The sequence below is a fragment of the Neofelis nebulosa genome, chromosome 11 (genome assembly GCF_028018385.1).
Source record: "Neofelis nebulosa isolate mNeoNeb1 chromosome 11, mNeoNeb1.pri, whole genome shotgun sequence".
NCBI lineage: Eukaryota > Metazoa > Chordata > Mammalia > Carnivora > Felidae > Neofelis > Neofelis nebulosa.
The window spans coordinates 92,490,812-92,513,282 of record NC_080792.1 but is presented as its reverse complement, the minus strand read 5'-3'; the positions used below and the strand labels follow the sequence as shown (position 1 = coordinate 92,513,282).

Genomic DNA, 22,471 nt, shown 5'->3' with positions numbered 1-22,471 from the left:
CAGCAAGCCAACCCTGCCCGTGGGGTCTGTAAAGCCAGGGTGATGGGTACCTGTGGGGTTTTGTCTGCTGAGCCCCTGCAGGCAATTTCCCATACCCCCTCCAATCCTTCGTGGTTCCTTTTGGGCCCAGGCTTCTTCTGGGGTACTATAATCGACTTAACTCTCTCTTTGGAGTAAGGCAGTTGAGCTTGGTTCTTGCTACCTGCTCCCAAGTTGTGCTGATAAAATATAAGGCATTAAAAGATCTATTATGCTTGCTTTTTTTTGTTTTTTGTTTTCTTTAACATATCAGATCACAGACAATATGGGGAAAAAAAGGAGCCGTGCCACTGGCGGGTCCCCCAGGAATGCTGCTGAAAAAGCCGACAGACGAATAAGGATGACAAGAGACAAACTCACAGCAGGGCTGGGGTGGAATCTGGACCGACATTGACATTTTCCACTTGGCCACCTTCATTACCGTTACAATGTCGCTGTTCCGCAGCCCTTAGACATGTGTGGCTGTTTATATCGACTAATTAAAATTAGGTGAAGATGGTGCGCCTGGGTGGCTCAGTCGGTTGAGCGTCCGACTTCAGCTCAGGTCACGATCTCGCGGTCCGTGAGTTCGAGCCCCACGTCGGGCTCTGGGCTGACGGCTCAGAGCCTGGAGCCTGCTTTCGATTCTGTGTCTCCCTCTCTCTCTGTCCCTCCCCCGTTCATGCTCTGTCTCTCTCTGTCTCAAAAATAAATAAACGTTAAAAAAAAAATTAGGTGAAGTTAAAAATTAATTTCCTCTGTGGCTCCCGCCAGTTTTAGGGGTCCAATGACCTCACGTAGCTCGTGACATACTGAATGGTGCGGACAGGGAACACTGTTCCAGAAAGTTCCACTGTAGAACAACGGCTTAGAAGTTTCGAACAGGAATCTTCCTTCCTATTTCTTTCCTTCCTGTAGCTGAAGTTATACGATACTTAGGAACATGGAGAAGCTATAACTTTATTATACCTCATGAATTCAATGCAGGTATCTGTGGACCACCCCCCCCAGGGGCTGAGCCCCATTCTAGAAGCTGGAGACACAGCAAGACCGGAGACAGGGAGATGGACAGTAAACGGGTCAACAGATACACACGTAACATCACGTCCGCCGGTGGACTACAGTGTTCAGACATAGATGCCCGACTCGAATGATGCTGGTATAATTAATTTGGGGGTGTGGCCAGAAAGCACCCCCCTCCACCCCACCCCCACCCCAGGGGATTCGATCCGGCGGTTCAGGCACCGACCCCTGATCCAGGGCAGTTGTCTGAAGGTGTGGCCGGTGGCATCCACGTAACCGGGAGCCGGTCAGTGGCGCAGATTCTTGGGCCCCACCACGGAGGTGCCGAAGCAGACACGCCCTGTTTTAACAAGCCCTCCCGACGACGCTGACCACACACAGGTTTGAGAACCACGGGAAGGACCAATCCACTGTCCTCTCTTCGTCCGCAACTGGCTGTTTAATCCGCAGGATTACTAACAAAAGCTGAACGAAGGACCCTGCGTGGCAGGTGAACTCTACCGTCATTTGAAAACGGAAGGGAGAGTGCCGTCACATAGGGCCAACCACGCGTGGTGTTTGTGAGGTGGATGGAAATGCCCCCGAGAGTCCCTCACGTCCACGAAGACACGTGTTCTCTGTCTTTTGCCTCCAAAACATTTCCTTGTCCCTCCTGTGTGGCAATGACTTAAACTGAGTTATGCGTTCATTCACAGAGCAGTGCTCGAACACGTTTCAGATGCTGACATAATTACGGGGCCGGAGAATAAAGGCTGGCAGTTACAGAACGCGAGCCTTGGCATGACGAATCATGCACCAGACAGGAAGAATAATGCGGATTTAGGCCGGAGCGGGGCTGCAGGTGCTGGTGGCCAAATGATGGAGAAGAAAACAGTTCCTTCACCTCAAAGGGCTTACTCTAAGGGCGGGGAAGACAGACGTGGGCATTCATTCATGTATTCACTCACTGGCAGCTCCTTATTAAGCACCTACTGTGTGCTGGGCATAGTTGGATATGGTAGTGATGGAGCGACCCCTGCTCTCACGGTGCTGACATTGCAGCGGGGAAATTCAGACAACGAACATCTGAATAAGTTATGGGAGTTGCATCGAGCTACGAAGGAAAAACAAGGTGGCCAGGGCACAGAGTGACTGAGCTGTGACTTCAGGTAAGGTAACTGAGGTTGGCTAGGGAAGTGGGGACCTGCCTAATGTGAGGGAAAACACAGTATGGAATCTGGGGAGAGGCTCCAGGCACAGGAAACAGCCAGTGCAAAGGCCCCGGGGCTGGGGTGCGGAGGAAAGGGAGGCAATGGTCGTTAGATCAGAGAGTAGCCATGGGCCACACGCTGAGGGCCGTCTAGGTCCTGGTGGGGCCCATGGCACCAGCCAGGATCCAGCACTCCCTGGATGTGGAGGCCTGACTCCTTGGCTGGTGGGCGTCAGGACTTGGGACAGCAGACGGGTAGTGCGGTGGGAACGTGTCTGAACCACCCCAGGTTGGAGGCACGGGAACAGGAGAACCAGGCACACAGGGGCTCCCAAAGTGAACGTCCAGGATACCGTCTGGGATGCCAGCACACAGGGACAGCACGGTCACTGTGTTCCTTTAGTCCTCTGCTGTTGCCCAGCCTGGCACTGAGCTGGCCTGCGGTGAAGAAGCACATCCATGGCACGAATGGTCACAGGTAAGGGGCTCGGGCTAAGAAATAGAGGTGAAATCCCAGCTGCCCCCCAGTCAACATTCCGGGCTGGGAGAGGGTGGTGGGGGCAGGCATCATATAAATACCAGCATGAGAAGGAGACTCAGTGATTTTACCAGACACAAAACTGAGACACGGTGCCTTGAGAGCGAGGGGCAGCAGTGGGTGCTGTCAGGGGCAGGAGGGTCGGAAGAGACCCTCACGCAGTGGGGTTTGAGCGGAGTCTGCAGTGGTGAGAAGGAGCCTTCCGGGAGGCGACACAGCAAGGACAGAGATGCCCAGTGGGACAGGTGCAGCGTCTCTACAACAATGCCCATACACAGTGGGTGCTTAATAAGGAGAGGTTTGTGGTGGGGTTTCCCTTCTCCCCCGAGGGCTGGGTGATGGAGGGGCGGGACTTCCCTTGTTCCCCCCCTCCCCAGGGCTGGGTGATGGAGGGGCGGGACTTCCCTTGTTCCCCCCCTCCCCAGGGCTGGGTGATGGAGGGGCGGGACTTCCCTTGTCCCCCCCCAGCCCAGGGCTGGGTGATGGAGGGGCAGGACTTCCCTTGTCCCCCCCAGCCCAGGGCTGGGTGGTGGAGGGGCAGGACTTCCCTTCTCCCCCCTCCCAGGGCTGGGTGATGGAGGGGCGGGACTTCCCTTGTCCCTGGATGGGTGATGGAGGGGCGGGACTTCCTTTCTCCCCTCACCCCAGGGCTGAGTGATGGAGGGGCTCAGGTGAAGATCTACTTCCTTGGGGCAACAATTCTTAGCCTGTTTTGGGTCACAGGCAACTCTGGCTGGCTGGTGAGGTCTAAGAAGCCCTTCTCAGAATACATTTTTAAATGCATAAAATAACACAGGCTTACGAGGGAAACTAATTTCAGATCTACTAATCCTGGTCCTTCTGCATTACCGCACTAAGTAATAAGATCTAGCGTTGGGTGTAAAAAATGACCATAATTTCAGACTAGAAAGAGTATGAATGATATTTCAAGATCTCTGTGTCCGCTGTACCTTGATGGAAATCTGTGTAACGAGTTCGGTGGTGCCTGTGAGGACCGTGGGGGCTTGTGATCTGCGTTCACATGGGAGGGAACACTGAGCTCTGGGCCGACTCGCAACACCAAGGTGCAGACGCCCAAATCTCCTCGAGGGCCCCCAGGGGACGCTGGGTCTTCTGCAGGGTCGCCTCCCCCCAGGCCTGATTTTCCGCCCCTCCAGCGGCAGGGCTGGGGCTCAGCCCCCAGGGGAGAGGGGCCAGGTAAGGGTGCTAAATGCATTCAGAACATTCCTAGGGCTCCAGGGCTGGTCTTTTCCCCATTTTACAGGCGACGGAACAGAGCCACAGACAGGCCAAGCTACCTGTCCGAGGTCACACAGCCCCTCACAGGAGGTACTGGGATTCACGCCCACACAGCTGGCTCCTGAGGCGGAGCCCCCAAGTCCTGTTCAGAGTTTCTCTGAACTCAGACAAAAGATTAAAGGTGTGGTACCAGGGGTGTGGAGGGTGTCCGTCCTGGGCGCCTCTCCCGGGACCAGAGCTCCTGCTGCCCTATCAGGCTTCCTGCTAATGTTCATGTTGGGAGGACAGATGATTTTTCCGTTCTCTTTTCGTTTCTTTCTTGCTTCTATGTTCCCCACCTCCGTCTCTTATCCCCAGCGACCTTACATAATCGTTAATGTTAGAACACACAGGTTTTGCTAAGTAAAGAGAGAAAAATAATGGGAGGTATAAACTATAAATGGGAGGGATGAGGCCCGAACATCCCTCCATGGCACCCCTTCCCTTACTGCTGGGGAAACCCGGCCCGGCTGCTGGCGACCTTGGTGTGGATGCCAACGCTGACTATTGCCACGGTCTGAGCACTTCCTCTGTGCCAGGTGGTGGGTAAGGGGTCACTCATCAGATAATGAATCGGTCACCCTGAAGACATTCCTACCAAGGCCAAGCAGCCTCGGATGAGTCACAGATTTCCTCTTTAGACAGAGCCCGGTGCCAGGCGGTTGGAAGGAGGGGTGTTTCTAAATTGAATTCCACAGTAAATCTCCAGCTGTGACAAGGAAATACTTATTCCGCCCATATAGTTATTTTTCGACCCAGCAAACGTTTTCCAATTGCCCGAGAGCACTGAAGCCATCCTTAAAACCCTCTCCAGGGAGTCACAATGTAAAATTTCCAAGTTGGAAGAGGGGCATGAATATCAAGGATAGGATGTTTCTGGAAAACAATAAAACATTATTTATCTATTGTCTCTTTTAAAAATAATATTCTGCAATCCCCGTCAAAGGAGATGTCTCTCGGTTCTTTGAAATGCCTGCTGTCGCCTTCTCGAACCCAGAGGATATTGCCAACACACTTCCCCACGGACCCCGACGCAGAGCAAAGTCATTCATCACTTGTAGATTGACAGGCGGGTCCAAGCGCATCTCTGCGACGCCACCTGCCTGTTAATGCCCATCCCATTGCCCACACCGGGTTCTCTGGACTCAGTGAGGGAAAGGACGTGGAAAAGCCACCGCAGGAGGCTGCCGGCTGGACAAATCCAACCGTGGGGCTCAGGGACCCCGGCAGATCCCTTCACCCTGTACCTTCAGTGTTAATTTTGTATGAAGCAAGGATGAAAGACGACCCTTCGGTGGTCAGGACCACTTCCTGGCCGTGTCTGCTTTTGCGGATGACCGTGCTGTGCTCCCTGGGAAGAGCTGGAGGGAGCCCGGAGCCTGCCGCCCTCGGGGTCCTGGCTGGAACTGGAAGGCCCACTCAAAGGGGCGGGTTGCAGCGTGTGCGATGAGGGGCTCCCCACAGAGTCACGGGCAGGAGCGAAGGAAGTAGCCAGGGGTGGAGAAGCTGGGAGCTGTTAGGAGCCCCACATCCGGGGCAAGGGAAGGGAGCCAGTTCTGGGAGCCCAGAGGGAGGAGAGCCAGGGAAAACAGATTCCCCTGCAGGACAGGAGCTGTGGACAGAGACGACCACGCCCTGGCGGGTTTGTAGCAAGATGGGGAGGGGACCAGGTAGACTGGAAGGAATTTAGGATGTCGACACAGCTTCTCAGGGTCACGATTCAGCCCGCCACAGGAGCCTCTGTCTCTCTCTGCTCTGTCCGGTCTCCCGTGGTGCCTCCCACTGGCTGAACACCACCAGAAGCCAGAGGTCCAGGGGGACTGGGGGCGGCAGTCCACAGAGGCAGAGCAGAGCACAAGGGCAAGCCACTCCCGACGTTCCCCCCCGGCAATCCTGTCCTGCTACACGCTTGGCCAGGGGCTCCTGGGATCTCTCAGACCCGAATGAATCTCCGTGACGCCCGGGAGAGGTGAGGATTAAGATCATCATTCTGCAGACATGAGAACAAGTAGAAATCTCTCCTTTAAACAGCCCTGGCCATAGCCACTTGATTTCCAGTTTGATTTTATGCGGAGAGATGTAGACACGTTCTAGGAATCTTGAAAGCTTGACATAAGGAAAAAAAAAACAACAAAACAACAACACCCGAGTTCCCACCATGTTTCAGGAGTCAAGGAAAATGATTTCATTTCAGGTCTGCAGAGGCCAAAAACCTGTTCAAAATTCGGGGTGAATCTTTCAGGAAACTCAGGCTGGGACTAAGCCGGTCAGTCCGGGAGCAGAGGGCCTCTGCCTATACCTGCCCACATTAGGGGCTCCTGCCTTCTCCAGACTAGGCATGGAATTTAGTCTTTTATTTTGGAATCAACGCCAGGGAAAATAGAAACAGCATAGCTGTTCCACTCCCCTTCCCTGCATTCCCTGTCTTCACAGCAGTACCTTATGGTTACCTGGTCCTGTCCTACGAGATACCGACCTGTGTGCTGTCTGCCCCACCCCCACCCCACCCCTGGGGGCCAGACCTGTCGGTTCACTGCCTGTTTCCCAGGACCCCTCACAGTGAACATCCACAGTGGCCTTCACATCACGAGGGCTCGGCATGAGCTTGAATGGATTCCGCTGCCCCTTTATCCTCGAAAAGAGACCACCACCCCTCTATCCCCGCCGGCTTACAGAAACCACCACCTGCAAGGCTGTGTCTGGCCGCTGCTCACCGGGTTCCAGCTTGTGATGTGAATCCTCTTTTCTTATGTCAAAGAACTGAATCTCAACACCTCTCTGGCCCCCGATGCTCCCTCATCTGGGGGTTTGTGCCGACCACGCCTGACCTGGGCTGCCCCCCGGGGCTCTCGTGCGGACCTCTCTCTGCGTCTATCCCCTCCCGGCCCCCGGTTCGGAGTGGGCGCAGTGCGGGCGGGGCGGTGGCTGGAGGGGAGGGATGCTTGAGGCCACAGGGCTGAGACCCGGGGCTTTCCTGCCTCCAAGTGAGCGGGAAAGGGGGCGAGCAAACAGTGGCTTTGCGGGGTCAGGGCTCCCCACACACAGTAGGGCCAAGGGACAGAGTGGCTTTGGAGGTCCTGCCTCGACGGCTCCCTCTGCAGGAGAGCTGAGACACAGCCTCACGTTCACCTCACGGACTCCCTGGGAGCCGGATGGAACCTGCAGCTGAGAGGGACCCAAGGCTCCTGAAGAATCACCTCATTCCCAGCTCCCTCCCTGGATTTCGGAGGGCGTGTGAGAAGGCCTGGTTTTCAGGTGAGCACCGTGCCCCCTGAGGCCCACTGCTCACCCGGTGATCCTCTGTCTTAGGTTTCTGACGGTTTTTCTTCAGAATGAGCGACAATGGGGACAATTTACTTATTTCCCAGACCTGACCAGTTGGCTCGCTAACAGGTAACATAAGGATTTGCTTCCTAGTTACTTTTTGAAAAAACAGAACAAAACCAAAACACAACATTTCTCATCTAGAAAAAAAAAGAAAAGAAAAACCTTGCGGGGGATGACGTCACACGAGCACCTGAACACGGGCGGGCGGTCTGTGCCCCGCGCGGAGATGTGGGGCCGTCAGAGATCGCTTGGGTGAAGCCGGTTTGAATTCACTCACAGTTACTCGCCCACAAACGGATTCTGGGTTATGCCATCGTCCAAAACGCGACAACCCCAATAATCACATCACGCTCCAAAGAGGGCTTTCTTGTCCCTTGGAAAGTGGGACAAGATAATATCTCCTATCCTTATCATGATTTTACTTTTCACCATATCTGGATGCCTTCTCTGTTTCTTGTAAATGGTTTTAAGTGGATTTATTTTGAGAGAGGCAGAGAGAGAGAGAGAGAGAGAGAGAGGGAGATGGCACAAGGCAGGGAAGGGGCAGAGGCAGAGGGAGACAGAGAATCCCAAGCACAGAACCTGATGTGGGGCTCGATCTCACGAACCGTGAAGTCATGACCTGGGCTGAGATCAAGAGTCGGAGGCTTAACCCACTGAGCCACCCAGGCGACCCTGAATGACTTCTCTGTTTAAACTAGGTAGGACAGGAGCTAGGCTCTTACACCCTAGAACTGGTGGTGATGCTCCGTGTCGTAAGCCTGCAAACTTTCTCCCTGAGGGGCCAGATGGAAAGTATTTCAGGGTTTGCTGGCCGAGAGGCAAAATGGAGCGTACTAAAACGCTCCTTACATAACTATTTAAAATGTAGCTGTTTGGAAACACATAAACGATTCCCAGCTTGCAAGGTATACAAAACACAGGCAGCGGATTGACTCTGGCCCACGGGCTATACATTGTTGATGCCTATTCTTGGACACGCGAAGTCAGGAGCAATCATTCTCCAACCTCAACATATTAACGGGCCCTGGGGGTAGATGATACCTTCTGTGGTGAGGATCTGCTCTTTGTGTCTGTCTGCTCCCCCTTTCCCAGGGGCAGCCAGAGTTTCCCATCATGCACCATGCCCACCCGCTCTCAGTCTGACTCCACACCTGCTCCGGGAAGACAAGTCCCCCAGACCCCTCCAATCAGAGCATCACGCCCTTTGGCTCCAGTGACTGGCTTTAGGTTGGTCACGCGACCCGAGCCGAGCCAATCCGTTCTAATCAGAGCCAGTGCCGGGAGATTTGCTTGAGTGTTGGCACCGAAGCGTCTTTTGCTCTCCTCCTGCTGGACCCGATGCCGTGAAAATGTCAGTGTGGCACCGCCCAGCACAGCCTCCTGCAAGTGACTCTAACCAGGAGAGACACAAGAGGAAAGCAGAAGGGAAACCACCTTCCCCGATGACAAATTTCGCTCAACTCGATCGTCAGCACTCCACGTCTGGTCCGCCAGACCAGCAGCACTGGCACGACTCAGGACCTTATAAAAGTACCCAACTCAGACCTCCTGAATGAGAATCTGCCTCCACGAAGAGTCTCCAGGTGATCTGAGCGCACACGAGTGAGAACGCTTTCCTAGACGTTTACCTTCCGTGAGCCATGCTTGGGTTGGGTTGGGTTGGGTGGGGTGGGGAGGGTGTGTAACCCAAAGAGCTCTGATCTGTTTCCTGGAGTCCATCGTGGGATTCAGCGCGTTTGCTTACCAGCTCTTACCGATGCGCCCTGGTAACAGTAATGTGAGAGGAATGGCGTTTGAAGTCCGAGAGAGACTCGTCTCCAACCGTGGCTGCACCACGGAATCATCCGGGGGTGCTTGGTCCCACCTCCAGTGATCCGCACTCGATTTGTCAGGGTGGTGCCCCAACTGCACCAATTTCTAAACCTCCTGGGTGGTTCACCCGTTCAGCCAGCATTTAGAAATCCCCCTCTCGGGTCTCCTTCAGCAGAGGTCGGATGCTTTTTTTTCCAGAAAGGGCTGGCAGTATGGCCGCTGTGGACCACTCAGCATCTGCCCCAACTACTCACTTCTTCCTGTGACCAGCGGAAGGGGTCAGGGATGGACAGGTGTGGCTGCGTCCCCAACAATCTGTACTTAAAGAAGCGAGCACAGGCTGGGTTTGGCCCTGGGGTTGTAGTCTGTGGGTTCCCTGTGCACAGAGTGGCTTCACTGCTTGGGAAAGGCACTTCAGCCTCCTCGCCCGTCAGATATTAGGAGGGGCCGCGTGTCCTGTTTGCTGCCTGGTGTCCATTCTCGTGTTTTCTAGTGAAACGATCCGGAAACCGCTCTGCTCTCAAACTCATGTGGTTTGTGCGGTCGACCCGCATCTTGGTTTGGGTCTTCCCACAAGGATTCCATTGCAAGTGGTTTATTGGGAGGGTCAGACAACCTCAGTCAGGGGGTGGGGAAGTGAGGCAGAGCAGGGCACTCGGGACCACAGCGCGAGGTGTCTGGCCAGAACTGCCGGGCGGGGGAAGGCGCCGTGCCGAGCTGCGTTGACCCACGGGAGGGCCCAGGGTGCTGGAATAAGTCCATGCCAACTCCCGTTTGTCGCGGGGGAGAGGGCTCCTTGGATGGGGACGTGCAAACTCCTCGGTGCGTCTGTCTGCCGCGCAGGCGGGAAGGACGGCTTTGTAGGCGAGACAGAACTCTCAGGTGATAACGTGCCAGTGCGTGAGGAGGTGGGTGAGGCGAGGGCGGGAGGGGACGTCCACGGCATCTGTTCCAGGCCACGCACACTCTGGGCATGTAGCGTCCCTGCCACGGCGACCACCTCGGGCAGACAGCAGGACCCCACAGGAGCAGTCCTGGCAACGAGACCTTGGTCGCGCTTTCTGGAAATGAGCTGGCTGATCTTCCTGGGCTCGAGGCTTGAACCATTTGGCGAGAGTATAGGCTGCCACACTGCCACCGTGCGTAGACTCAGGGAAGCCAAGAGGCAGAGAAACGGAGTCCCGGAGACAGAGTTGGGTCTGATCGGGCGGACCCGAGGCCAGGACGGATCCTGGATTCTGAGTCACACGGGCCGGCAGATTCTCGCTGTGCTTAAGCCAACTGGGTAGCATTTGGTCACATGTGACCCAAAGAATCCTAATTGATGGATTTCCCAACTTGGTATCAGTGAAGCCTGCTCATCCCAAAGCTGAACAGAAATTGCTTTTGCAATATCCACGCCGGGCTCCGTGTGAGGGAGGGAGAATTCCGGCAAAGACAGTGGAAGCTGAACCGCGCGCCTCTGAAACGCCATCCTCTTGGACCTCCTGGCAAAGCATCCCTACGTGGAGCAAAGCCAAGCTCAGGGATGGCCCTGGACAAAGTCCCAGCGTGCTAGGTGAGAGAGCTCGGAGCAAAAGTGCCATCTACCTTCTCACCGTTTTCTCCCCCGGGCTCATTTCCAGCAGCCACAAGGTCCAGCCAGAAGTCGCGGCACGGGTTTGCACTGTGACCCACGTGGGTCAATGACGTGTTGACCTGCCCCGCGATGGTGCTCACCCAGCCCTCTGGAAACCTGATGGGGCCACGGGACTCCCCGTGACCAGCCGCGTGGGTGTGGAAAGTCATTTCCATGCCATCGCTTAGAGAGGCTCGCATGTGACTTTCCACACGTCCGTTCCTCTGTCCCAGAGACCGTGAAGGCCACATGTTCCCGATGTCATAGTTACAAGATGGTGATGCCCCTGAGACGTGGCCCGGAACAGAGCCCCCTACCGGTTGATCCATGAAATATAAGCAAGAATAACTTGTGTTGTGCCGAGCACCTGAGTTTCTGAGGTTGTTTGTGGCGGTAGTCTTGCCTCGCTTATCCGACTAACATACAGAGGGGCCTGACGCTTCCTTATAAAAAAGGAGCAGAGGGGCGCCTGGGTGGCTCAGTCGATTAAGCATCTGACTCTTAATTTTGGCTCAGGTCATGCTCATGGTTGTGAGTTCAAGTCCCACGTCGGGATCTGCACTGACATTGTGGACCCTGCTTAGGATTCTCTTCCTCCCTCTCTCTCTGCCCCTCCCCAGCTCTCTCTCTCTCTCTCTCTCTCTCTCTCAAAATAAATAAACATTAAAAAATTTGTTTAAAAGGAGCCTCTTGCACTTTTGGTGGGAATGCAAACTGGCGCAGCCGCTCCGGAAAACAGTGTGGAGCTCCCTCAAAACGTGAAACGTAGAACCACCCTACGATGCAGCAATTGCACTCTAGGTATTTATCCAAAGATCACCAAAATGCTGATTCACACGGGCGCTGCACCCCACTGTTTATAGCATCTCACCCTAACAGGTCCCTGGTCACTGTGTCAAATTATGGAAGGAGCCCAAATGAATGGATGATGAATAGATTAAGAAGATATGGTGTATATGCACAGTGGAATACTACTAAGCGATGAAAAGGAACGAAATCTTGCCATTTGCAACAACGTGGATGGGACTGGAGGGTATTATGCTAAACGGAATAAGTCCGGCCGAGAAGGACAACTATCAGATGACTTCACTCGCAGGTGGAATTTGAGAAGCACAACAGATGAACACCGGGGAAGGGAAGGAAAAATAAGATAAAAACAGGGAGGGAGGCAAACCCTAAGAGACTCTTAAATACAGAGAACAAACTGAGGGTTTATGGAGGGGGAACGGGCTAGATGGGGGATGGGCACTGGGTTCTGCTCCTGAAGCCGAGACTACACCGTATTTATGGGAACACAACAACAGGAGCAGAAGATAGCAAGGAAAACAAGCAGCACAAATGGAGGGAAATCAAGCACATGGTGAACCGGGATGGGGCTGCAGCGAGCGTGGTGAGGGTCGCAGGGCAGTAACCTGGGCTGAGAGAGGCCAGGCTGATGGCACGGCCCCTCCTCAAGGCACAGGGAGGTGCCAGTGCCCTGGAGCCTCTGGAGGCAGTGCGCGTCCTGGGACAGAGGGGAGGCCCCCCCGGGGCGCAGGCGAGGTCCCTTACCGTGGCCAGGGGGACGATGGCCGCCAGGTCCTTCTGGCTGATGAAGATCTCGGACACGGCCGTGTCGGTGGTCGCCGTCCGTGGGTACTCCACCTGCCAGGTGATGGGCTGCGTCCCCGAGAGGCTGCTGAAGCTGGCTATTTCGAAGTTCATCTGCACGACCTCACCGAACGAGCTGCTGCTTCTGGAAGGGAGGGAGCAAAGGAAATAAATGGCTTTTAGCTGACCGTGTTCCGTGCGAGGGCCCTTTTCTCTCCTTCGGGCTGTAACTCGCGTCTAAGGAGAGAGCAGACACCTGTTGGGGACGGTGCATGGGCGCGGCGGCTGGGACGGAGGGAGCGGCCCCCACAAGGGAGGAACCGGGCAGAGTCTGGAGCGCTGGGTGTTCACAGGTGTCTGGGCCGGTTTGTACCAGCTCCTCAGACAAGTGGTGAATCCCGCGGCCTCACCCCTGCAGAAGGAGCCTGGGGGAACTCTGGACTAAAGAGACTCCCTTTGAGCTGAGTTCGGCGTGTGAGCCCGTCGTGGCAGGTGGCTCTCTCACCACCGTTGACCCGCCCTGGCGTCTCCTCCCGTCCTGTAGGGGCCGACAATCACAGCAGGGCCCTCGGCACCTGGATGCAGGGCTGAAGGGGGCTGGGGACGCAGGCGGGGGGGCCCGTGATGACGCGGCAGCTCGGAGGACGTTCCGGGCAGGGGCAGGGGCACTCCCGCGAACAGCCCAGGTCACTGTGCCGGCCGGCTGGTGCCAGGTTTCCACGCAGCTGCTGCTTTTCTCCACCGGTGTCTTCCCGGCTGCCTCGCTGGCTCATCGCGGCGGCTCTCCTGAGACCGCGTGACCTGCCTCGCACACCCTGACACGGCCTCTTGTGCCTCGACGGAGGGGCCTGTAGCTAGCGGGACTCTGGTTCCCCACGAGGTGTCCCGATCAACACCCTGAATCCGAGGTGAGCCCAGACACGTGTCTCGTTAGCAAGCTTGCCCCAGCGGGTGTGACGCTTTGGGAACCCGCGACCGTCCAAACTTCTCGTTTTTTCAGACACCGTGGCGAAGACCCCCGAAGGGGGAATCGGCTTGCTCACGACCCCGCAGAGTCAGAGCGAAGGCAGCATCTCCGGATCCCTGAACCTGTGCTCTCCACGGCAGCCGGAGGCCAAGTGTGGGGTCACGAGGCACCCAGCGAGCGAGCTTCTCCGGTGAGGGGGTCGGCAGACCGCGGCCCGTGAGTCGAATCCAGCCTGCCGCCCGTCTGCGTGAACCGTTTCGCTGGAACGCGGCCCTGGGTGGGCTTTGCGTGTCGTCTCCGCTACTTTCGTGCTGCAGGAGCGGGGCCGAGTAGCAGTGTGAGGCTGTGGAAAGCCTGCAGAGCCTAGAGTATTTATCACCTACACCAGCCCTTGTTGCGGGAGGTCAGAGAAAGGGAACCGGGAGAGCTCTCTGGAGCTGCTGAATCGACAGAATCGCTATGGGTGGAAATAGGCAGGAAGGAGGCTTTCCAGGCACGCAGCGGAGTCTGCGGGGCAGGATGCTGGTGAGCCGGAAAGCCGGGCAGAGGAGGGCCTGCAGTGCCTGCTTGCCCGCGTGCTGTGCTCCGGAACGTGGGGGGCCGGGCAGCCAACGGCAGTTATCGCAGGCTGGCGTCCCACGTGTTTCCGAGGGAATCGAGGGGAATTTTCCATGGCACGTCGAGAGGGAAACAGGTCTGCTTACCAACTGCACCCTAGGGCTGCCCGAGTGGCTCAGTCAGTTAAGTGTCTGATTCTTGATCTCGGCTCAGGTCACGATCTCACAGTTCATGAGTTCAAGCCCTGCACCAGGCTCTGTGCTGACGGTGCAGAGCCTGCTTGTCATTCTCTCTCTCTCTCTCTCTCTCTCTCTCAAAATAAATTAATAAACTTAAAAAACAACAACAACCCTGTACCCCAAACAGAGGCCGGTACCACTATGATGAGTTGCTAGAGAAACCCTTCCCTTTGCTGGGGTGATAAGGACACACCCACCCGATCTTTGAGGGGCTTGCTCAGCAGCCAGAAGGCTAATTCTCCAGCCCATCACCCTCAGCCCTGTTCGGCAGCTGGGGGAGGAGGTGACGGGGAGGTGGCCGCACTGACCAAAGCCCCCCGGGACTCGGGAATCTGCCTCGTGCTCTCCGGGCGGGAAGTGGTACCGAGAAAACCACGGTTTACGGGATGCTGGATACCCCTGTGGGAGGGAACACAAATCCGTTGTCTGGTGCATCCGTCCATGAGCTGTGCAATCTCAAGAACGGATGACTTGCCTTGGAAAATGAGGAAGAAGTGTCTGGAGTCTGGAATGTTTCCAAACTAAGAGAGTCATACTTGGTCCGGCAGCTAAGCCCGCAGGGACCTGAGCCTGCTCGATTCAGCCCCCAGAAATCCTTCCCACCTGCTCTGGCCCAGTCTGTCTCTTCCCTGGGCGACAGGTGGGGCTTTATTTCAGGGGGTCAACTGTGCTCTGTTAGCAAGAACCCTCGCACGGGCATCTCCTTCCTCAGCAGAGCTGGGTATGGGCTGAGTACACTGGAGACGTCCAGTGGTTGCTTGATAGACTCTGCTCAGTCTATCTTCCTTGGTCACGGATGAGACAAAAGCCCCAAGACCCTGCTGTGGCCCCACTGGGATGTGCTGGAGTCTGCGACGTGTCTCAACCTGCGCCCATCTTCATTTTCTTAGAAAACTCTATTTTGAGCATCACAGCAGCCGGCACCACCTACTGAGACTAAGTGCTGTCATCTAGACGATTGAAATGATGGCCTTCCCCTTCTCCAGGTAGGACACTGGAATGCAGAAGGGGCAGCTCAACTCAACCCGAGCTGCGTCCTCTTCCGCTGCAATTGTGCGAAAGGGGGTCTCAGTGCCGGACAAGAGAAAAGAGACGCGGAGTTTGCCTTTGCGACTTTGAAAGATATCGTGTTATATGGTTTTTGCGGGCGATAGGTGACTTTCCTGAGGTATTCTCAAGGTAACGTAAGAATAAAGACAACAAGCGACAACTGGGTGGCTCAGTCGGTGAAGCGTCCGACTTCAGCTTGGGTCACGATATCACCGTTCATGAGTTCGAGCTGCATGTCGGGCTCTGTGCTGACAGTTCGGAGTCTGGAGCCTGCTTCCGATTCTGTGTCTCCTTCTCGCTCTGCCCCACCCCCACTTGCGCTCTGTCTCTCAAAAATAAATAAGTATTTAAAAAAATTAAAAAAAAATAAAGACAACAAGCCACCGTGTATGAAATATTCCCTGTGTACCAGGCACTGCACCAGGTCCCATGCATATATTATTTCAAATCCCAATAAAATCCCTTTCAGAGGTAACTGTGGTTCCTATTTTGCACAAATGCCAGAGCAGAGCACTTTCTCAGGTCCCTGCACCCAGGAGGGGTGTTTGCACTACGTGGTGCTCAACCAGGGGTGGAAGGCAGTGCCTGGCCAGGTGCCCATCGGGAACCTGCCGCAGCCCCCCACTCATGCTGACTCTTGGTTTCAAGATGGAAAAACAATTAGAAGTCACAGTGTGGGGGAAACTCCAGCTTTCCCCGGAGCTGTGCAGAATCCCGGGTCAGAGTAGCATCAGGGTGGTGCTGGGGGCAGAAGGTTGACACAGTTTTGCAGGGGGCTGGGGACCTCAGACCGAGAGGAGCCAGAAGCTGGCCCGTGTCGGCAGGGATCTCGGGAACAGATGCGACAGAATAGGCCAGGCAAGCCCGGCCCGACAGTGAGATGCACCCCAGGGAGGCTCGGGATGAAACATTCTGACTCCAGACGAGGCATTCCTTTGGGAAGAGAGAATCGACTCCTTCGTCGGTTCACTTTTGTGGGACTGTGCTTCTTCCTACCCTCCCTCACCCCACACGGCTTTTACCTGCTTCGTCCCGAAAATCTCCATAATGTGACATACCCACAGTAAAGTGAATTGAGCCACAGTTTGAAACGTGAGACTTTAGGGGCGCTTAGGGGAGAAAGCCATATGGTGCCTGTGGTCCGGCTCTGCTCATCTGAATGGATACGTGGCCTCCTCGCTCCCGCCAACCGCTGCCTTGTGGATCATGAAGGGTTTTTTTTTTTTTTCTGGAGTTTTTCTATAAAATCTCTGAATTTTAAAATACAAGAACCTCAACCTTTTAGCCATGATGTTGCTCAAATCTGCATCTCTGCTGCCTGTCAGTTTGCGGTCTCTGGCTCAGGAAGGTGGTATCCCTGTCTTCTGGAGGCAGCATTGCAAAGAAGGGCCATGCTCGTTGGACGATGGGGCCCTGAAGACAATGCAGGGGGATGATTTCCAAACTGTGGTCCCAGGACCCTTAGCATACCAAGGGGCAGTGACGGCGGTGGCTGTGGGACTGGAGTTGGTCCTTAATGTCACCCCTGCAGCACCAAAAGCAACTCCACCCCTACGTGTTGTAATATTGGGCCTCCAAGACGTACTTATTTAAAGGATGGAGAAGAAAACAAGGCACGAGGGAAGGAAGAGAAGGAGGGGAAAGGTAGGAAGGCAGAAGCAAGAGACGGGAGGGAGGAGGGAACCAGGGGGGTGGAGCCAAGACTGTCACGCGAGACTCTGCCAAGGAAACACAGCAAGCATTACGATCGAGGGTGCTGTGGGTCCTGAGTTCAAATCCTGGCTCCACTAGCTCGGTACCTTTGGGCAACTCGGCGTCCTTTTCCCTGTTTGCAAACTGGAGATGTGACTTGTTCCCATTTCATAGAGTTGGTGTGAAAACAAGGAAATTAGCCATTTTTAATGGCTGGCTCATTAGCCAACGGGTGTCACACACTTAGAATGGTTTCGCACTAGCGAACATCAGCAAACGTTAACTGTTCTTGTTTTTAGCACAACTTGGCACTGTGTTTGTGCTCAGTGACTTGAGGTTTGACTGCCTAAAGCCACCTTTAAAACATGCCCCTCAGGGCTGGTCCAGGAGTCCCTGAGAACAAGCCACAGTAGAGACCTAATTCTCCACCATTCATTGCCATCTGGGATTTATTCGGATTTGCGTTTACTCCATAGCTGTCCCCGTCAGACACGATACCACAGTATCACAACTTCCGCTGGCAGATGGAGGCCAAGAAAGGAAGAAATCTGTGTGTGGTTTTGTCTGTCGTCAGTGCCCTCCTGCTGTCTCTGAGCTGATGGAAATCTTTGCTAAGCTTTTGCCTTGAAGGGCCCAAGAGCCCTGCATGTCTGCCCATCTGGGGCCAGTGGTACTGTTGGAGTAATAAAGAGAAGAATTTAAACACTTAAGTGACTCCAGAGAGTGCCTAAGAACCACCACTTGCTAAATCAATAGTGTAGATTTATTGCAGTAACTCTTGAAAGAAATTTTCAAAATTGGCTTAAAAAAAGCTCTTACTCAAAAACAAATAAATTCCCCCAATAGTCATAATCAAGTTTGGACCTATGGAAACCCAATTTACCAAACCTTTTAGCTACTGAACTCTATCTCATAAGAAAATGGAGTCTGGGGGGTGTGTTATGGCACCATCAGGACCCCCCTTCCCCACTATGGGGTGTACGGGATTTCAACAGCCACTGTTGACAGCATAATGCCTACAGAAAGAAATGAGGCTAACAAAATGAAGAAATCAACCTTAGAATAGGGAAGCTAGTCCAGGAGAACAGAGTCATTCAGCCCGGGCATTTATTTTATGCATTCTGCTTCATGCGAATTTCATGAAGGCAAAGGACACCCGCTTCCCTTCCAGGAAGACTTTATTAGATAGTTCATTGACCCCAATGTCAACATGGATGCCGAACGGACCTCCAAGAGCTCTCCATGGTGCTGAAGGAATCACGTCAGGATATGAGTTGCAAGGAACAGAAGTCACCTTGGGTTGACTGGCAAAGAAAAGGGAACTTACCAAATGCCTCAAAATTACGAAAAAGTGTGGAGAGAAAGACATGGAGAGTAGGCGGGAGCAAAGGAAACTTAAAAGACCAGAGCCTGGGACAAAACCAGTTGTTTTGTCATCAAAACTGATGGTGCCACAACTAATTTTCTACTGTCCTAGATTGTTTTTGCATCAGAAGCCCACGCTCAGAGGGCTGAGTGGAGAAATCCGAATGGCTAAGATAACACACCTTAAAAGATACCAGGGCAGCGAGGAAGGATCTCTCGTCCTTGCTGTCTGCAATTAGCACATAGAGAAAGATGCATGTTAACAGTGCATGGCAGACAGGGGAAGAAAAGCCAGGAAGGTTGCTCTGTTCCCAAGCACCTTTGAACCAGATTAGGAGTTTGGATTTAAAAAAGAAACATTCACCTTCTCTCTATGTCAGCCCCCAAAGCCTGAAATGTTATAGGAGCGGATACATGTATGAAGGGGTGAGGAAAGTGAGTTCTCTACTGTGAGCGTTCTCCTGCAAATCCCATTTATACCGATGACAGTGCTTCAGAGGAGAATCACAGCCCTCATGAAAACAATCTGAGCCTTCTCGTCCTACAAAGCAGGGCTTTCAGACTTGGCTGCATGTTAGAATCACCTGCAGAGAGTAAGGGAAAAATTATTGATACCTGGGTCTACCCTGGACCAATGGAATCAGAATCTCAAGAGGTGACACTCAGACACTAGGATTTTTAATGCTCAGGTGATTTTAATGTGCGGCCACGGCATCAGCAATTACAGCTACCCACAAAAAGTTTCTCTCTCTGTGACTTCCAAGCACTTCACTTGTAAATTATTATTACTTTTTTGCTTCCTGGTGTCTATGTAGCAATTGTACTGGGTAGGTGTTACGACCACGGGCTCTGAAATCAGACACGCAGGTTTGATTTCTGACTTTGCTCCTCAGTGGGGTTGGGAACGATCCCGGGTGAGTTACTTAACCCTTCCGTTCTCAGCCTTGGTGGCAATCTTGAATGACTTGGTGGAGGAGGTTTAAAAAATTCTGATGTCTGAGTCTCACCTCTGGGATCTTACCTTCACTGGTCTGGAGTGACACCTGGCATTCTTAGGGACTCTGCAGATGATTCTAATACGCAGCAAGGTTTGAGAACTGCTAATTTCACCTCTGTAAGAACTGGCTTCTTGATTTGTGCTAAGCCAACCTCACGAGGCTACTGCAGGGATAAATGGTATAGCACGCGTGTAGAGCTTAGAACACACAATCGCAACTATGTTACCACTATAATATTTCTGCTGTTCAGTAACCCGGAAGGACTTGCAAACCTTTGTCCTCTTGGGGCCAAAAGACCTGGGATTTGCTGAAGGCAGCAGGTGGGGGGAAAACAGGACCATACCCAAGCCCCCCAGGCCCTGACCCAACGTCCCCCCCACTGGGTGTCAGATTCACATCCACTCTGCGCCTGGATTTGGCTGGAGCACATCCTGTCACTTATTTTCCTTGCTAAAGCATGATGGGTGAGTGTGAGCCCAGGTTTTGGAGGCAAAGCCTTGGATATGAATCCCACACTTAGCCTGGGGTCATTATGCATATCACTCATGTGTCAGTTTCCTCATCTCTGAAATGGGGATATACACTCTGGTCTTGCAGGGTGTTGTGCATATTCAGGCAGATAAATGTGCAAGCTTAACCCACCCTGGGAGACTGGCACACAGCTGTGTAAATGTTGGCAACTAATCCAATTAGTAAAATAAACTGGGGTCTGTGAGAGGGACACGGGTAAGCTGAACGAAACTGTGGGCCAAGGAGAACCCTTGATAGGTGAGAAGGCAGGAAGGTGCCCAGTTCCTCTCGATCCCTGTGAGATCCTTCCCCAGACTCCCACTGGCTCCAGGGATCTCTGGGCCACACAATGGCACAGTCGTGGAATGCTTTCCTGCTAGCTTTTATTTTCCATGCACGCTGCAGTTTCCCGAACCTAACACGCCAGGAATGTATGCTATATTAATTGGCAAGCAGCTGAAATTTTAGCTAAATTGGGTCACACTTCAGGAAATACAGCTGCCAAGAGGACCTCGGAGGTCTGGGTAGGAGAGGCATGGACCCGTAAGACATCCCGAGGTTCTTAGGGTTCTGCAGCACCATGGTGGGTTTCCTGGTGCCGCCATGGTGGTCCCTATCCCCAGGGGAAAGCACTGGGTCCATCCCGTCAGATCCAGTTGGGTCGTGGGGATGCCCAGATGCAAGACCGCGTGGAGACAGAGAGGCCCAGCCATCCTATCTCCAAGTACTCTACCGAATACATTTAGGTCTATAAGAGAGTCTAGGGAAAAACAACAGAGGAATTGCCCATGGGTGTCCTATTTATTATGATAAATTAGAGTTGTTTGAAGATAACGAACTTGGGACAGTTTGTTACACAGCAACAGAGAGGGGATGTGGGCCCTGACAGTTCTTTCGAGACCTTAGATTATCCTCTGTGCTTTCCCAGCGGGATATGGCAGAGGTTGAACAGAATCAGCTTGGGGTGCAAGGAGCAGGGAGGAGGAGGAGTCCACCCCACTGCCTGGCCCCCAAAGGCCCTGAGTGGCGCAGGGGAGCGGCAGAATTTTCACCGAGTTCCAGGGAAGGTACTGAAGTCCACTGACAGAACAGAGGCGGACCCCAACCTGGCCTCAGTCTCCCGGAGAGGGGCACCTGGGGTGCTCTCAGAGGTCAGGTAGAAGCCTGGAAACCTCATGAACATCAGCATCAAACAATGACCACGCCCAGCACAGGGTGGCATCCCTGTGGATGAAGCCAGAAGAGGGACCATCTATCTGAAGACCCAATTCCATAATCCACAGTCACCCGACTCTTCCCACTGGGCGAATATTGAAGAAAGTCAGGCCAAGCTTGACAAACTGCCGGGCTGTGTTTGAATGTGAAATGCCTCAGCAAGCTTGGAATCGACCAGATTAACTTTTCTGCTACGGAGCAGCAGGGGGGCTTAAGGCGCAAGGACAGATGAAGGAAGAGAGTTGTATACATTGTCTCGCACACTAGAGGTTGCAGATTGTTGAATATGGTGTAACAAACGTTCACTGACTGACAATTCTGAGCCTCTCCTCGGGATTAGCAATTGGGAAGTAACTTTCATCCTCCATATCTTGATAATTCAGTGTCTCTCTCTCTCCCTACACTGTTCCTTGTCTACCATTTTCTTCCCGGATTTTTCTATTTTGGCCTCCTTAGTATTACTCAAAGACACCAAGCTTCTTTCTACCTCAGTGCCTTTGCACTTGCTTGCCCCAGACGTCTTGGTGGCTCACCCACCGCTGCATTCGCCCTATTATGCATGGCCCACTCAGCCGCTTTATCTGTATTGCCACACGACACATTAGACATTTAGATGCATTTGGTCATTTACCATCTGCCTCCCTCTTCTCAATGCTCACTGTTCTATCCTCATGATACATCACAGCGCTGACCATAGGAGGTGCTCAGTAAATATTTGTTGAATGAATAATGAATGAGTGATGGCTCCAGGAGCCAAGTGCGCTGATATTCACACTTTTCTTTCCTTCCACTGGTCAGGTTAATATTAATTTCGACTCTAGGACGGAGGAAGAGCCTCTGCTTGGTGGAGACAGGGGGGCAGACGCATCCTTTGAAGCTATCAGCCTTCCCAGAAGGGTTGAACTCCTTCCAAGAGCGAAGCCAAAAGCAGAGCCCATTGGAGACCTTCCAGGAAAGACACGCTCCAAGGTCCACTACTAAAACTTCGCATTTTCCAAATATCACAGAAGACAGGAGTTGGAGCTGCTCCAAAGCTTGCTATTGAATTTTATGCCTGCTGAGCTCCACTAAATACATAATGAGAGGCTGAATTAACTATGCAAAAGTATAATTTACAGTTAATGTTTGTAATTGATGAGTTGAGGGTCTCAGTGGCACAGCGAGAGCCGTTCGAACTCGAGGAACCGGAGGAGACGGGGGATGTTTTCGCAAAATGGCAGGCGTGCTCCGCTCAGCATCGAGCCGTCCGCCCATCGAACGCTCGCCAAACATCTGCTTTTTGTGCCAGCCACCGTCCTCCCACGCCGCGGACGCGGAGTGAAGGCACCGCGTCCGCAGCGGGTCACGGGCCTCCACAGGAGCTCCCCCAAGCCCGGTATCAGTTCCCCAAGTAGTAGGCTAAAGACACAGGGAGGAGACCGACCAGAGAGAACACAGATGCCACACCTCGTGGGGCCTCTCTGCTCTCGTCCCTGGTCATT

The 22,471-nt window shown here is 53.6% G+C and overlaps 1 protein-coding gene across 2 annotated transcripts in view; it reads right to left on the bottom strand.

The window, feature by feature from the left end:
- Positions 1–22,471, bottom strand: part of TMEM132C (transmembrane protein 132C) — a 307,971-nt gene that overhangs the window by 56,803 nt on the left and 228,697 nt on the right. For both annotated transcript variants that reach the window (XM_058691482.1, XM_058691483.1), the window contains one exon: positions 12,358–12,541. In XM_058691482.1, the coding sequence (XP_058547465.1) occupies positions 12,358–12,541 (184 nt within the window). The remainder of the gene's footprint in view (positions 1–12,357; positions 12,542–22,471) is intronic.